Below are 17,023 nucleotides of genomic sequence, written 5' to 3'. Positions count from 1 at the left end.
CTCTGCGCAGCCACCATGTTCTCCGAGACTGCTGATCTTGGTGCTACGGGTATGTTTACCTGCAAGTCATCCATGTGGTGTAAGCAGTCCTCGTCCCCTGCATTGTCCCTATAGGACAAGAGCTCCGCATCCACCATCTCCCTGTCAGCCATCATCAGCACATTCATCTGCTCTCGCTGGCGTAGCCGATGGGCTACAGTGTCCTTTCCCAGAGCAGCCCCCTTCTGGCTCCCCGCCACCTGCACTGCAGACACACCAATATAAATGTCTTTTGGGTTCCATTTGATGCCTGCTTGGCTGCCAGAGCCCCGGTACCCAGTAACTTCTGGGATGTGCTGGGAGAGCTCCCGGCCATAGTCCCTTATCCCTTCACTGGGGCTGATTGTCTCAGTGGTGGATTGCTTGGAGCTGGAGTTCTGCTTCCTGATGCTCGGCTGTTCCAGGCTCAGCGCAGTGGAAAGCAGCTTCTCTTGCCGGGCTTGAAAATATTCAGGGCTCAGCTTATGTTTTTTGGGTGCAGGGTAATCTTTCTGAGTCTCACTGCTGTAGTAACTGGAAGGTTCTGATCTTGGTCGTCTCAGCTCTGGAAACAAACAGATCAATGGTCAAAACGAACCACGCAACACATGATCGCTGTAGGAACCAACAACAGCTTCTGCCACAGAGCTGCAGATGAAGTTTGTGCCATGCTCTGGGACACCCAACAGGATGAGCGAAGGGGGTAACTATCACCCCAGGAGGATACGACCTCAACCACTCTTAAGGTACACACATCTTTCTGAAGCAGGCACTCACTCCTCTGCCCAATACTCATGCAAGTGCATGGAGCACATGACAGACAGCCCACAAGAAAAGAATTAAGCATAGACAGCTGGGCTACAGGTGCCGTCTGCCACCCAAGTGAGCTCCCTGCCCCCAGGTTTTCACATGTCAAACGTCAGCAAAGCAGTGCATGCCCTCAGGGTTGTTTTACCTGTGTTTGTACTGGAAATCACAGTGACTCCCTTCTGAGGCTCCTGAGAGGCAATAAGCTCACCGTGCCACTGGGACACCCAGTTCTCTGTGTTGGAGTCTGTGCTCGAGGGGCACTGAACCCTGGGGTTTTGCCCAAGCTGAGTTTGCTCATCACGCTGGAGCTGCTCCAAGCACTCTGCCAACTTCACATGGCCTCGAGACCGGGCAATGGCCAGTGGCAGTCTCCCAAGGGAGTCAGGAATAGAGATGGCTCGGCGGTCCCACTTGTACAGCACAACAGCTGCATCCATGTGGCCCAGGGCACATGCCCACATCTGAAAAAGAAAAGACAACTGACCCATTGGGAGAACCTGCCTTCTCCTTTCCTCCTTGCTAACGCAGTGGAGTCTGGTCCCAAGCTGATGGAAAAACGACTCTGATAAGCAAAACCGTAACATGCTTGAACTCCAGCAACTGGCCTTTATAAATGTTCTATCCTGACAAATGGCCACGACAGAGGATTAGATGCATGCTGTTCTCCCCTATGACAGGGAAACCTCCATCTGCCAAATGAAGATGACAATTTGACAGCTTCTTGTTTAGCAATAAATGTTTTTTGGGTTTGGCTTTTTTTGCCCTTTTTTTTTTTTTTGACATTGGCATCACTGCAGAGACAGAACAGTCTCATACGCAAAGGAATCTCTGAGGTCAAAAACATGTAGACAGGACTAAAGGTTGGCAACAATAAAACTAACACTCTGCTGTTGTAAACTGGCACTTCTGGTTCCACCTGCTTTGGCTTTTTGCTTGTCTAAATTCTCAGTCACGATTTCATGATTCCAATGTCCAAGACATTGTAATGACTTTACAGCCTCTACAGGCAATCGGTCAAAGAGAACAACTGGAAAGAAGGCGTGTAAGGTCCTTTTTCCAGCAGAATACTGGAGACGAGATTTTGGGTAAAACACAAACCAGAACCACCTGTCCCCCGTCCTCATATTACTCAATGACAAGGTTTTTTATGCATGGTCTCTCTCAACAAAATGCCAGGAGGGTGATAGTGCCGTGTCTGACCATTTAGACAGCAAGGATACACAAAAAACATCTACTCTTCAGAGTGTGAAAGACACTAGGAAAAATAACACATCAGGAAGAATGCCGTACAGTCCTCAGATCCTCTCAGAAGTTTCAATCTCTGCTCTTACCAGAGGAGTGCAGGAGAAGTGATCCACATTCAAAGGGTCAACTTCCAGCTCCAGATCGATGCTGTCTGCATGTTTGGTGCTGCAGAGGAAACAGCAGAACAAATGATGCTCTGGCGTCATGTTAGGATCATTGCCTAAATGCACAGCTTCACCCAATGCACCACACCACAAATTAGTGGCCACGCATATGCCCACGACACACATATTTATTACAGATAGTGCCCCCACCAGAGACTTAAAGAGCATGATACATCCAGTAACTGGACTTGCTCTCTCAAGAGACAGGTCCTGTCAGATCAGGGGACAGGAACAAGTTCAGGGACTTGGCTGTCGGTAAGGGACAACCAGAAATCTGGACCAAGCAGAGCTTGGCTTCTGCCATGCCCGTACTGACACCCAAGAGTCCAAGGGGCTGGGTCTTACCGCCATTTGATGAGGGTCTGGATCAGTGTAGCATAGCCCTGGGCAGCGGCTAGGTGGAGCAGTGTCATTCCTCGGAAAGTCTTTGAATGGATCAAGTGTTTGGACTTTGCCCAGCAAGCACGACTCATCATCTTCTCGCACACCACCACCACGCGGCTCTCAAAGCAGCTGCCCAGTGTCCCAGTCCCAGAAACGCACTGAAACACCACACACATCCCAGTTTAACCACTGAGGGGAGCTGCAACCTGCCCTGAGCAGGCGGGCTCCCACAGGTACCCAGACAGTGGCTAATGCCAGTGAAAGCCAACTGCTGTTAAAGACACCCACAAACCAGACTTGTTGTTTAGGAAAAACTATAATCCTTTCCAACCACCCCAAAACCAAACTCTGGTAAGAAAGCATAAAGGTGCCGTGTCTGGACACAGCGCGGTTCATACCTGCACCTGCGTTCCTCCGTTCCCGCTTCCATTGCTCCCGCCTCCTACTCCTTGTTTGTGCTGCTGGGAGCCAGTCATTTCAGCCATTCTCCTCTCCATCTGCTCAAGTCGCTCCAATATTGACATCCTGAACTGGTTATCTAGGTTAGAGAAAGCCAGAATAAGGATACTTCCATGGAAAGAAAGCTCAGGTTCTGGCAGCCTACTGCAGGAAGCCACAAACAACTATCCTGGAAGTCACACAGGAGATTTGCGCTGCTTGGCAACACACAGGGACACTTGCCCCGCAGCATCCCAGCTCTTCAAGTTCCTGCAGCAGCCCTTTGACTGCAGTTCCAGAAAAAAATCCTTACGGAAAACAGACAGGAAAATTAAAAATGCAGGCAGAAGATGGATCCCTTCCCTTCTGATTCTAGCTGTATCCACACAATAAAGGACTGGGGTAATGCAACTTCTTTGAACACAAAATTAAACCCTAAGCACATAGAACCATTCAGCCAGCATTTCAGTAGGATCATATCTGACAAACTACTCTCCGTTTTACAGTCAATCCCTCTACTTTACCAGAGTCCTGAATTCAGCTTGGCTTGCCTCCTGAAACCACGCAATAATGGTACCTGGAGGAAAGAGAGTCCTCTGCTTCCTTCTGTGCTTAGAACAAGGAGCCTTTAAAAAGGCACTTGCTCCTTCCCTGACAGGCTCCCTTTCTGGAAAACAGCTTCAACCAGGCGCCAGAAACAGAACTACCAGAAATCACAGTGCATGGGCACCGATAATCCAGGAACATCATTCTGAAAAGCAGCACAACACTCGAGCCCTCTGGTCTCTGCAGAAATCTAAAGGCTATATTAGTTATTTTCTCCTCCTTGCATTGTAACCTAGCACTGTAATACAGCTACTAATGCTTTAATAGTGGAGCAGGGAGACTTAGATAGGTTAACAGGACATTGCTAAACCTGATACCGTAGAGAACAACTCAAGCAAACTTTTTGTGTTCAGGGCCAGCCAGTGCAGCTCGACGGGCTGCAACAAGGAGAGCTCCTCCTGTCTGGTGACACATAAGGGAGAAGCTTCATGCAGCTCATGTGAAGCTGGGCAGGATAATTTTGTGGACAGGAAACATTTAATTAATCTTGCTATCACGCTAACAGCACATATAATAATCTGTGGAGAAAAGACAACCCTCATCCTGTTTGGTTTCATGCATCCATGGTGATGATGTGGTGGTGCAGAGCACTGATAACCCCAGAACAAAGCCCACCAACAGCAAGAGGAATCTGTGCATCAAAATGAACAAGCTCTAATCAGATTGTAAAAGAGAAAGTCTTCTCCGAGTGACCTGGTGACGTGCAGAGTCCATTGCAGGAGCACTTGTACACTCTGCAAGGCACAGCTCTCACCAGAGGGTATTACAGAGGTAGGCTCTCTCTGCTGTGCTGCACTGAAACCACATTGCAGCCCGTCGATATGAGACAGCCCAGGTCCACTGGCTAAAGATGTGCCCCTCTCCCTACGAGGCGGCCGTGGTTTGACCACAGACGAGAGCTCGGCTCCCTCCCGGGCAGCTCCAGGGGGCTGTAACACCGCGTCCCACCCTGCCTGCCCAGAGCCAGGAGCGTGGCCAGCACCCATTCCACCGCACTGCAGCCCTTCCTCGCCTAGTCCAAAACGCTATCACTTATTATCAGTGCCTTGTCAGTAATTCCTTTGTCCTGTTAATTGCAAAGCCTCTGTGAAAGTGACTGACAGTTACACGAGGAAATATTGGTAATGCAGCTGCAGTGCCAGGGCCCGTCTCTGACCGGCGGTGACAGCGGCAGCAGACGTTGTTGTCCCAGCGAGCCCTGGCTGGGAGTGCTGCAGTGTGCTGCAGTGCAGTCCGCGGCGCCGTCTCCTCCCCACCGCCAGCCGCAGCACGTACGCTGCGGAGGACGGCAGGGACCCTGCTGCGCAGACACCCCGCTTGCTGTGGGCCGTGTCCGACGGAGCCACCACAACTCGGGCACCATTGCCACGCAGGCTAACAGCTCCGTTCTGCACATTTAACACTGCTCTCTCTAGCCAGGTGGCCAGCACTTGCGTTTTATTAGAGCTAAGAGTAGCAACACACACCGGGCATTGTATCTGAGCCTTCAACCTTGTATAGGCAAAAGTAGCATCTTTTTAAAAGACGAAGAAATTTGGCTTGAACCAGTGTTACAGAACAAGCAGCCCAGGGCTGCAATATATTGGAGATTTGCTCCTACCCATTTAGCTGTCAAAACAGGATAACTATTCTGTACAGCCAGAAACAGCAGAAGAAAATGACTCCAGTGAGATGCAGAAGTACATTGTGCAATTACTATTTTTTCCCCTTTTTTTTTTTCAAGCTGAAACCTTTGTGGTTTCATGTCTGTGCCCATTTTCCAGGCTCTTGTCTCTAGGCTCTGTGATCTCTAATGAGTGAAGCCTCCACCCTTCCTGATAGGAGGCTAATGATGCTGAGCACTCCCTGGCATGTTTTGTTGGAGGACTGAAGTTACTAAAGGGACATCTTCCACCACCCCTGTCCCCAGATGGGAACACCAAAATAAGGAAAGAAAAGCAGGGAACTTTTCTTCAGAAACTGAATTTGAAACAGCAGTATTCCTATTGAGACACCTGGACAGCGCTCCCGGGAAGCACGCAGGGCAGGACTACCTGATTCACGCAGCAGAGGGTTTCTGTTTGACTTAACAGGCATCTGAAGGACAGACACTGTAATCTCACCACAGTAACCTGTAACCCCACAGCATCTTACCAAGACAACGGTGTTTTTCACAGACAGTTGTAAATCGCTGCTCAGTCCACAGGCAGGTCACAAACATGCTGCTATTAGTAAAACAGGAAGGGGAAACAAACATTCTGGAGCTCCAGCAGAGAGCGAGGGGAGCCCTTGGCAGAGACCGCCGGCGTTTACCCAGCAGCAGGGCGCACCCTGGGATGAGAAAGCTCCAGGCAGCAAATAAGGAGAGTGGGGCGGTGGTGCGTGGAAAGTGTCTCTACGCTGCCCGTTTTCCAGCTGATTAAACTTGCTACCTAAGCAGCTAGAACAAAGACACAACTTATGGCAATTTCAAAATTATTTATGTATAGTGCTTCCATAATAAATGTGCACTGTGCTATCTACCAAAAAGAGAAAATTAAAAAAAGGAAGGGCAGAGAGAGAGCACGAACAGGAAAGGCAAGACAGCAACTAGCTATGCTGCAAGAGTTGGTACATCCTTAACAAAGCAAAACAAGGACACCGAAGCACAGAGGGACAGCCGAAGGGAAGGACACCTTCCCCCAAGGTTCCCTCTGGACTCAGCAACGAGACAAAAGGCTCCTCCTGGACCTGGACACACGCAGATCAGCGGCACTTGGAGCGCGGTCAGCACGGTTCCCACACCGCCATGAGCTGAGAGATGCCCTGCCCGGGCTGCAGCGAGGACACCCCAGCTCAGCCCGTGTGGAAGGGCCCCGCGACATTCAACCCCCTCAACAGCACCTTTCCTTCTGTCCTCGCCTGGAGTGGGCCAGGGAACCCGCCTGCTTTCCGTCAGGCTCCCAAAAGTAAACCACATACAAATACCGATTTCTGCACACTCTCTTCTCGGTGCACTCCTGCAGATTCTCTCAGGATCATTTTAAAAACCAACTGTCCACAGGTGGGTGAACTCCCAAACTATTTTACCAGGTTGCCTAGTCCTGGTAAAAGGTACTAGGTCCTACCCCATTAAAATTAAGCTACAAAGAATAAATGTCATCTTGTACTTTAAAAACTTAGATTTTGCAGGGGCCTAATTAAAGGGTAAGTCTTTAAGTGACCTCCTAGGAATTGACATTCTTTAAGTCCCGAGCTTGCCAGCTTGTATCAAAGCATTATCACTTCTGTATTCTCAGTAGCAGGATTTGGCCAGCTTCATGCCCACGGACAACAGCATAATGTAGAAAATAGAAGTATAATTTACGCCACAAACTGGCATGAAAACATCTTTCTGTTACATAGTCATGGGTTCAACAGGTTCAAAACCAAAGTCTGCTTTACACACCACAAGTCATATGCGATACACCCCGTTTATCTTGAAAACTGATGTATCTGTATCCCCATTAGCAGCCTATATAGAAGGGTGATTGCTGCAGCTGTGTAAAACTCAGAGGAACCGGGTACTGAACATGACAGGTCTGAAACGAGATCCTCCAGACCAACAGTGAAGGTATCGGACGGCACCACAACACATTCTTTAAGCAAAGTACTGTGCTTCATCCCAAAAGAAAACCACGTTTTCTGGTAAAGAAAACATGGTAAAACCTGACCCAGTATCGCTGACTGTCTTAACGCATTTTCCTGTGAAAACCCTAATTGCCAAAAAAGCACTGTCAGCAAAGCCCAGACAGGATGAAAATGAAGTGCAAATGAGAAAAAGAAAAGCTGTCTGAAGTTATGCAATTTACCTTGCAAAAATTAAGAGATGGGCTGTAAGTGCCCTAGGGATGAACGTCCCAGGTTTCACTCTGAGTTCAAGACCCTTTATCCCTCATTATTTCTTACTCTGCTAGTCACACTCTCTTCTGTCTTGCTCACTTCAGGGTCTGTGTAGAGCCACCTGGCCAGCAGGCAATGAAGTTAGAGGAACACAGGTTCCATGTTCTTGTCTTCTACATTCAGCAGCGGGTCTCACGACAAGTACCCACCTCGCAGCACACTGAAGACAAGAGCTCAACAGCATACAGATCAAGTTATCAAAACAAGCTTTTCTCCTGCTACATTATACAGGAAGCCTGAACAGCTCCAGCCCAGAGAAGATGACGTCTTGCACTGGAAGAACCTAGCTCTTTCCAAAGGCAGCAAAAATGCACGTGGATACAAACATATCCACCTATTTAAGGTTTTACACAAGGACTCTGCTTTTGATGATCAAATTTCAGGGTTTTTTTGTGAGCCAAAAAATTAGACTTGCAAATTTTTCCATTTCTTGAGTTTTTCCATTACATACAAATTTGAAGAAATGTTACAATATTATTGTGGAATCTTCTGTGGAACTCTGCAAACTCCAAGCGTGTGTTAATTAGGGACCTACGCCATCACACACAAAGCCATTTTCACTTCTGCTGTCCTCAGCCCTTCGTAGTGGAGGTAGAGGATATCCCATGGATTCAAAAACGAGCTTAGGAAACAGTATTTATTTGCAGGGTCTGGTCCTCCTGAGAAAACCAGCTGTTCCAGTGTCGCACCAGGACAAGGTGGCTCCACAGCACCCGCAGGCTGAGGGGACCCCGACTGTCCCTGCAAGGAGGGGCTGGAAAGAGCTGCGTGGCCAGATTTTGACCCGTACTAAGAAACTGGTTTGAATCTCATACTCATTTCCCTAAAACATGAACCATCATTTGAGTGCAGAAGGAGCTTCTTTTTAATTCGTACTCAGAGGGAGCCTACTACTGATTACAGTAATGATAGCAAGTTATGGACAAAACATTTCTAGAGACGCAAAACTATTCTGTACAAGCCTTTTAAGGATGCACGGTTATTTACATCAGTTAGCATTTTACAGAGCTACGCCCGGTACAGGGACGGCAGGAGCGCCCGCCCCGTGAAGCCAAACAGCTGGTGAAGCTCCGGGCTGCGCCTGCCCCGTGCTGACAGGGCAGCTGAACACAGCACTTGAAAATGTTATACATGCTTTTTCCATCGAAGGAGGCAAGAGGGCTGCTACCAGCAACGTCTGCAATTATACACCGAGTGGGACAGTTCCTGCAGAACCACCCAAAGACACTCCACCACTCCCTCTTTCAGCCGCGTCGTCCCGCCAGCAGGAGACAAGGCACTCGAGACTCTAACAAGAATAAGGGTGCAGTTACATAGAAAAGCAAGGACCAAATCTGGGGGAAACGCCAGTGCTGCAGGGCTTAGTAACAAGTGCAATACCTGTCCCCCTGCCATAGCCCTTCTCAGCTTCTCACCCCAAGACCTCTCCCAAAGACACTATTTCTCTTTTTGAGCTACACAAGCAGTGTTCTTGATGGGCGGGCACCAGCTCAAACCATTGCCTCCTGCTCCTGCTTTTTTACAAAATGTAGCAAAGCCACATGTTAGCAGACATTGAGTCTCAGATCTTGCACTTTTGTTGGGTTTTATCTAAAATACTACTATGGTCTAGGTATGGAGCTAAGAGGACACCAACATACAGCCATGAGTGACCAGACCTCCTTCGCTTGACGAGTCAGGTTTAAGAAATTAACATAGAGCTGCTTTTCTAATCCCTGCACACCGCTTTACTGGACAAGTAAATATCTAAAAGGATCTCCTCTTTTGTTCTTTCGCCAAGCAAGCTCCAACCAGCAAGAAACAGTCTGTACCACTCACGACATGGCAGTGCTGCCTAAACTACTACAGAGGAAACACTGCTTTGCACTGATGAAAATAAATCAGCAGATCTTAGCAGTGAGCAGTGTCTATATCGCTTGCTCTTTTTTCCACTCTCACCTGGAGATCTGGGGTTTCTGCCACACCGCACAGCCCAAACGACAGACAGCATTTGACTGGAAGCACTCAAGGACGAGGGCGGCATGATCCCCGGCACATTCCACTGGTCAGTATCTGCCCAGGATATAATTATTTCCCCGCAGACTTCTAACCACTGAACTTAACGCTGCTGTGTGAGATCTGTATCTGCACATGTCCCCAGGCACTGTGCTTAAATACTCAGGAGGCAAGAAGCCACTCCGAGGACACCGGCTTCTCAGCACGTGCAGGTTCTTTAACGGCAGTTTCTGTGTAACAACATTCCCTGCATGAACACATGCAGACTGAATTTAACAAGTGCGATAGCTGAGCACTGTAAAAAAACATGCAGCGCAAAGACATTTTTCTGTTTTGCAGAGCAAGTCAGACACACCATATTCTCCCACCCAGCGCAAGCGATGGGTGGAGATGGAAGCAGTCTACGGACACACCACTTCTCTGAGTGCCGCTGCTCTGTTCCCGTTTTACAAATCATCTGTCACTTGCCTATAAAATCTCGCTCAGTTCTTCTGTACATTAAAAATCCTGAACACCTTCCATGTCGCAGCATCAATTTGATCTGGTTTAGTACTTATTTCTGAGGTGTCATCATTGCAGAAACACGTATTTCTGAAATGAAGCTGCAGTAGCATCTTCAATGCATCTTACAAAAAGCCCTGTTCAGCAGTAAGCTGTTACAGGTCACTGTCTCTACCAGCAAATTAAAGCTCTTACAATTTTTACTTAATATTCTAAGACAAATTCATATCTGTGCTAGCAAGGCAAGTCACTTCCAGGCCTTTTGATTAGTGACAAATACCACAACTACTAAGGCACGAGATGAGGAAAACACCATATCTACACGCTGAGCCTAAGTGACAGCTGAAGAAAGTCTGTGCTTTCACAGAAGAAATAAACACTACTGGGCATGGGCAGGAATAATGAAGTAATCCAGACCTGCGCGTACAGGCATTGTCATTGATTTGAAGCCATTAATGCACCTACCAGTGCAAGACTTTTTACTGGCAACACTTTTCCCCCTAGTTAATTCTGCGGGATTTTAGCTATTACTCCCATGCCATCTGGGACTACTCTGCTCCTCTCTGTCACACCGAGCAGCCAGTGCTTCCTCAAAAGATGGCACTTCTCCCCCTGCTTTTCTTTATCATGCCATTACCAGAGGAGAGGAGAAGGGGGATGGCTCAGGCTGATTTTTTCCCCAACTGCCAGTCTCTATACCAACAGCACTTGCTACCTTTTTTTTCAGGCTTCTCTTCCACACAGCTTAGGGATGGCAGGATTTTCACATTACCCAGGAACGGCTACTTCAGAGATGCCACGTGGACTCGATGTATTTTAGAGGTAGGGCAGACCGCTGAAGATATCACTTCTTGTGCTATTTAGTAATTTGTATAAAAACAGTTGGCTGCCTGCATATCAGGTCAGAAATCAGCCGTGCTTTCCCATAGGTGCCAGCACCATGGAAGATGCTGTGCTTTTGTATGTATGCAAAGAGCAACAGCCAAGGAGGAGCTGCGCTGCTGCTCACCTGCACAGTGCTACCCACCGCTCACGGACACTCCCTCCTCCAAGGATTACACGCTAAAGGAGCTATAAACAGGGAACAGACACCTCACAGGGCACTATGCAGTATCTGTGCAATGGTACTGTAAGTATGGCAAAAATTCTGACCCAAGTTTTCTCTCATAAAAATTGCAAACTCAAGAAACAAAATATTCACCCAGAAATCAGCACAATGATGAACAGAATGATATAAAATGGCCTCTATTGTCTGCAAAATTAGATAAATAGGAACTGCTGCAAGCTACAGAACTGTGAAACACTAGAATACATCAGAAAAAGAGATCAAGATCTCCTTCACTGGAAGCTTTCAAAAAGTCATATGTCCACCACATTCACCCTATCTGTAAACTGGGAGTGGCCTACATGGTCTTCTGAATTCTCCTTCCTAGTCCTGCTCTTCTTTTGCAAAACGAGTTTTGCAATAACCTGGCAGGCAGCAGGCGTGTGCCTCCAGCATCCCTGAACTCCCCATGGGAGGTCCGGGCTACTGACCTCATCCTGCGCCGCACCACCTCAGAGCGCGAGGTGTGTTGGATGCTATCGTCCTGCCGCACACGCGATGCTACAGTACAAGTGCTGTCACAACTCTGAACCTGCACCGTAACATCACCAACAAGGGAGGGAAACGCCACCGCGTCCCGCAGCTGGGGGCACAGGGAGGAGGGGGAGGAACAGCGAGCTTAAAAAAGCGCGCATTCACACTGTAGGTACAGTCGAGTGACGGACAACACAGAAGCATGCAGATGTAACCAAACTGATAGTGCACGACACACCGTCCCGACATACTTACTGGAAGCAGTACTTGGTCACACCTGCGCAGGGTGGGAGTCCCAGACCCCTCTGCAGCACCTCTACCGGCTGCCAGGCAAATAAACCCCCAACACCTGGCACCGGCGGACTGACCTGGGAGTCTACAGAGGCATCAGCGGAGGCTCCAGCCGGCGTCTGGCGCGGACCCTGCGGCAGGGGCGGTCGGAGCGGGCTCCCCCAGACCCGGCCGTCGCCTTTCGCATCCTCGCCGCGCCGGAGCTCCTCGGTCCCGCCGGCGGGAGCCTCAGCGCTGCCCGCCCCGCACCTCCGCGGCGCAGGGGCTAGCGCTCGCCGGCATGCCCCGGGAGGGGGAGAGCCCCGGCCGCGGCGGCCGGGCGACGTCCGGCGGCGGGGGGCATGGCGGGGCGCAGGGCTGCCCGAGGGCTGGCGCCGGAGGGCAGCGCCGCAGCACGGGCGGGCTCCGGGGCAGGCTCCAGCATGTGGGAGACCTGCGAGTCTCCCCGCACGGCGACGGGCCGCGCCTCGCCCGCACCGGGCGGCTCACAGAGGGGACGCGGCTGCCGCCCACCGGAGCCCGCGGACGGGCCCGGGACAGGAACCGCGGGCGGCCGACAAAAGCACCGGCGTCCCGGGCGATGGATCAGGCGAGAGGCTGGGAGCCGGCGGGGCGGCGGCCCCGGCTACCCCGGGCGCGGCCGAGGGCCCATGGCGGCGCCCGACACCCCCTCGCACCCGCCGGTACCCGCTCCGGGGCGGGCGGCCCCGAGACCCCGCCGCCGGGCGCTGCGGCTCAGGCTGCCTCGGCGGGGAGCGGGGTCCCGCCGCCGCCCTCAGCCCACGCCGGGGCCGCCCGGCGCCGCCATAGCGGGATACCAGCCCCGTCCGACGCCTCCCGCCCGCGCTCAGCGGCGGCCGGCTGCGCCCGCGGGCGGCGGGAGGCGGCTGCGGCCGCCGCCTTCCATTGTCTGTGGCGGCGCGGCCCCGCTCCCCCCGCCCCGCTCCCCCCGCCGGGCCCCGCCCCGCGGCTGACGTCACCCGCACCCAGCGCCGGCCGCCGCCGCGTTCACAGCGCGCGCCCCGCGCTCGGCGGCCCCGGGGAGCCCGGCCGGAGCCCGCCGCGGCACGGACGCGGGCAGCGACCGAGCTGTGCCCGCCCGGCGGCCCGGTCCCGGTCTCCGCCCCGGCCGGAGGGCGAGTGCCGGTGCCTGCGGGAAACGCGCGCCCACACGGCGAGCTCCGGTAGCACGGGATTCAGGGCCGGGACGTGCGATACCGGCGTCACCCTCAAGCCTGCAGGCTCTTGCGTGCAGCTCTGTTCATCTCGCTACACACAAAATAATTACAGTTTTGCTAATTGCCCTATTAAGGCACATTTGCAGAGCGTTAAAACCCGACGTAAACCGTCAGAGAAAGTCCGAGCAGGTACTTGATGGAAAAGCGCCTGCAGAGCCCAGCACCGACCCACCCCTCGGCCCGAGAGAAAACACACTGTGCAGAGGCACCGCTCGACGCCTGACCATAAAGTCAGGCTGGCTCAAAAGACAACGTCCAGAACGGGAAGGGAAATCCTCCTCACCTTAATTCAACCACGTTATAGCCAAGCAGAAAAGGATGCTCTGGGAAATGCAGCCAAAGCAACAGAAGAAGAGCGCTCTGAAACAAGGGTGGCAGCGCAGGCTGTCCTTAATGGTCGTGTGCGAAAGGAAAAAAACAACAACCCAACAATTCCCAACAGGAACACAAACATGACAGATCAGGAGTCAGTAAAGAAGAGAGGAGGATGAACAGAAACGTTTTAAGTTTACAGTGGCATCCACGTCCCGTACCAACGCTCCTGCTGCACCCACAGCCCCGTAACACAGTACAAAACCTTCATCCCTATTCCCGAAGAGAACCCAAACACATAATCTTTTATGGTAAAATCCAAGATGTAAAGTTAAGCACCCAGTGACCTCGATCCAAATGGAGGGAGGAGTGATGAAACAGTGATACTGTTCATGGACATGGAGTCTTTTCTACCAAAATTCTCTTATGGCAGTGAAACAACATTTCTAAGGACCTCACCGATCCTGAACACGTCTCTCCTATAAGACTGCTGTCTGCATCTCATCACACCTGCACGCTACAAAGGGCATCTGGTCCCGGCAAACAGACATCCTCCGTGGATTTTGGTGATGAACATCTGCCACCTCGCACGCTTACCACCATGTTACAGAAATCCTGTACCTGCCAAACTGTGAAATGCCACAGGGAGCACACACACGCCGTGCTGTCACAGACAACTTGCATGCATGTGACCCCATCCACCTCCCGTATGCCGAAATGAGAGTTTGGGTGCCACAGGTACGGCCACGTCACACCAACATGAGTGAGCCACCAAACCCCCCAGTCTTTTTTATGTTTTCCAGCTGGGAAACACAGCCAAATCTTAAACTGAGAATCCAGCAGTAGCTGAAAGGCTGCCTGTTACGCTCTCTTGCATCAATGCCATTTCTATTCAGTACCAGTCACACCCTCATCCATGCCATACAGTTCACTCGTTGCCTGCCCGTATCTTTAAGTTCTGTTTGGGCTCCCTGTGGCAGCACTTACCCCTCCACAACCTCTTTTCTGCAGATGCATAAGCGTAACGCCAAGAAGCACTCACACCAGTCTCCCTGGAATTTCTGATCACGCCCCACGCCAAGGAAACATCATCACTACAGACATCTTCTGAAAGCGGCAAAGGCTTCAGAGGAGAGCAAACCCACCTGCGTTCCTCTGGAAATCTGTACTAAAAAGCCCTTCTAATTTATTACACATCTGTCACTAGAAGATCTCTGTCTTTCACTTCAGAAGGGGTTTCGTTTGCTTTCTGTTTTTCTTAAGAGAACCTCTTCTCAGGCAGTGAATGAAAAGTGAGGTCAAACGGCTATTTGACACAATGGCTTCTGAAAACTATCGGTTTTATAGAGAAAAAAGAAGAGGCTGCCAAGTTTATCAGGGGGGATCAGGATCACATGGGAGTGCTTCCTTTATGAGAAGAAGAAAGGCTTTCTTTCTTTTTAAAGAACACCATGATTCTAATTAACTAGAAAAAAAATATGCAAGAACATCAGCAGCGAGTGTCATTTGTAAAAGATCTAATTCATCTGTGGGGTAAAATACGGAAAACTCAGAATATAACAAGGGTGGCTGTCCATAGTTCGGAAAAAGGTGCGCTATGCTTTATAGCGCAGCATAGACACTGGAGAAGGATGAAGCCCTTCAGAGGATGGGCACCCAACATGCTGCTCCTTCAAACTCCCCCCCATGTTCCTTCGCTTGGCTCGGTACAGTCCCACAAACGGGAGGCAGGGAGGGATGTGGTCTCACAACACTTCCAGTCATTTGCAGTACTGCTCCCTCATCCCATTGGCCAGTACTTGCTCTGTGCTCAAAAAGGTGGGATTTTATCCTTGTCCCAAGCTCACTACTTCCAACAGGAACAATTACTATAAACCAGGAAATTATGTAATGAAATGTTTTTCTCTGGGAAACTCGATTCCCACTGTTTCACTCAAAACACCCTCCTGTTCATTGTATTTCCCCCAGAGCCGGAGCCCTACACGCACTGTTTACATGGTCCCTGAATAATCATAAGAATTATTTGCCTTTAAAAAAAAAACTTAAAGCAAAAGTTGATATAACTGCTTAAAAGAAGGAAGCACGATATATCATACCACTGCTGCTCTCTGCTAGTGCAGTAGCCAGGTGGAAGCAGATCTGGCCAAGACGCTGCACAGGCCCAAGCGTGGCTCCCACGGCATTCCTCTGTGGCAGAGGGTACAGCAATGTCCCCCAGCCAGCAGCATCTCTGCTCTGAGCCTGCACTGAGAGCTGCTCAGCGTGCAAAACAGTTTGTGCTCACTTTTTCCTGCTGGTCACCGTGGAACTCTGGTTTTGCACGCTTGGTTTCAGATGCTTCTTCGTTGAAGTGTGGAAACTTCTACAGAGGCGTGATTCCCAGTGTGCTTACTACCTTAGCATTAACTGGGAGCCATCCATACTCGAGAACAGCAATTTTATGTACATATCTATTTTATTTATTGGCTTTGTTTACGCCATATCTTTTCATGATTGAGGTACTACTGTCTGCCCTTTCACTTCTGAAGCCTGTGTAGCACAGCCCGTTACTGCAAAGGCATACACCACCTACACAGTTCTCAAGTGGAGCTTGCCGAGAAATGGAAGCCACTACGCCGCGAGCTGGGCATGGTCAGGCAGCTAAAGACTCGCCTCCTTAAGAAAAAAACACAGGCTAAAGGTTTTCAGGTATCTGCAGAACTGAACAAAGAAGGCGGATTAATTTTTGTCTTAACGTAACTGAAAATATACAGTTCACATATAGGATGTCTTTGTCCTTATTTTAAAAAGATTTGTGGAAGACAACGGTTTATCTGAACCTATGGAAGATGGGAATTGCCTATCCTTTTACTATGCTGTTCCTGGGGTATGGCTGACTGTTAACCCTGCCTCTCTTGCAGCAGTCGTGCTAGCTGGAATCATTAACTGTGTTTTAACAGCGTAGTGCAAAGGAACTCAAAGTGTTCCATTCAGTTAATTAAAAAGAATTTTAAAATTCTAGTCAATATTTTGGGACTACAAATATTCCTTGAAATCCTTCCCTCAAGACTACCTAACAGGCGGCAGGACACGGAGTTGAAGCAGGGCAATTAAAGTAAACAGAGAAGACAGGGATTTGGTTATTTATTCTATTGATAGAATCAACTCACATTAGCTTATACCTTAGCTAGCTAAGCTAACATTTGTTCTCTAAGAACAAACGGAAGATGTTGCTGGTCCTTTAAATAAGAGTGTAATTTGCTCCCTTTGGAGCGCTGTGCATCAAGGCAGAGGCTTCTGATAAGTCACGGTTAGTATAATTATTCAGTCGTTTTCCCTGAAGGGCCTCTGCAATGCAGCGGTCCTTTTACTTTTTTTTTTCCCTCCCTGTTAGCAATGCCCTAGTTTGTTCACTGCTGCAGTCCCCCTCCCCTCCACCATCACCACATCATAACAATCTCTAATTGAGAGATTGCCCGCTAACCAGGAGCTCCCAGACAAACTGCAGGAACACCAGAGGCAGTACTCACAGCCACCTTCTGCAGCTCCTCCAAATTCACCAG

General features: G+C 50.1%; 1 protein-coding gene across 7 annotated transcripts in view; it reads right to left on the bottom strand.

Moving 5' to 3' along the window:
• The window catches only part of CAMTA1 (calmodulin binding transcription activator 1), a 296,378-nt gene that overhangs the window by 21,884 nt on the left and 257,471 nt on the right, over positions 1-17,023 (bottom strand). For 5 of the 7 annotated variants that reach the window (XM_074560717.1, XM_074560719.1, XM_074560718.1 and 2 more), the window contains 5 exons: positions 3,020-3,159; positions 2,583-2,779; positions 2,160-2,238; positions 974-1,289; positions 60-583 (listed from right to left, as the gene is read on the bottom strand). In XM_074560717.1, coding sequence (XP_074416818.1) covers positions 60-583; positions 974-1,289; positions 2,160-2,238; positions 2,583-2,779; positions 3,020-3,159 — 1,256 coding nt within the window. Of the gene's footprint in view, positions 1-59; positions 584-973; positions 1,290-2,159; positions 2,239-2,582; positions 2,780-3,019; positions 3,160-11,895; positions 12,151-17,023 lie in introns of those variants that run through there. The other 2 variants (XM_074560723.1, XM_074560724.1) reach the window with 2 other exon arrangements.

This window comes from Larus michahellis, chromosome 16, assembly GCF_964199755.1.
Source record: "Larus michahellis chromosome 16, bLarMic1.1, whole genome shotgun sequence".
NCBI lineage: Eukaryota > Metazoa > Chordata > Aves > Charadriiformes > Laridae > Larus > Larus michahellis.
This window is presented reverse-complemented; position numbering and strand designations above follow the sequence as displayed.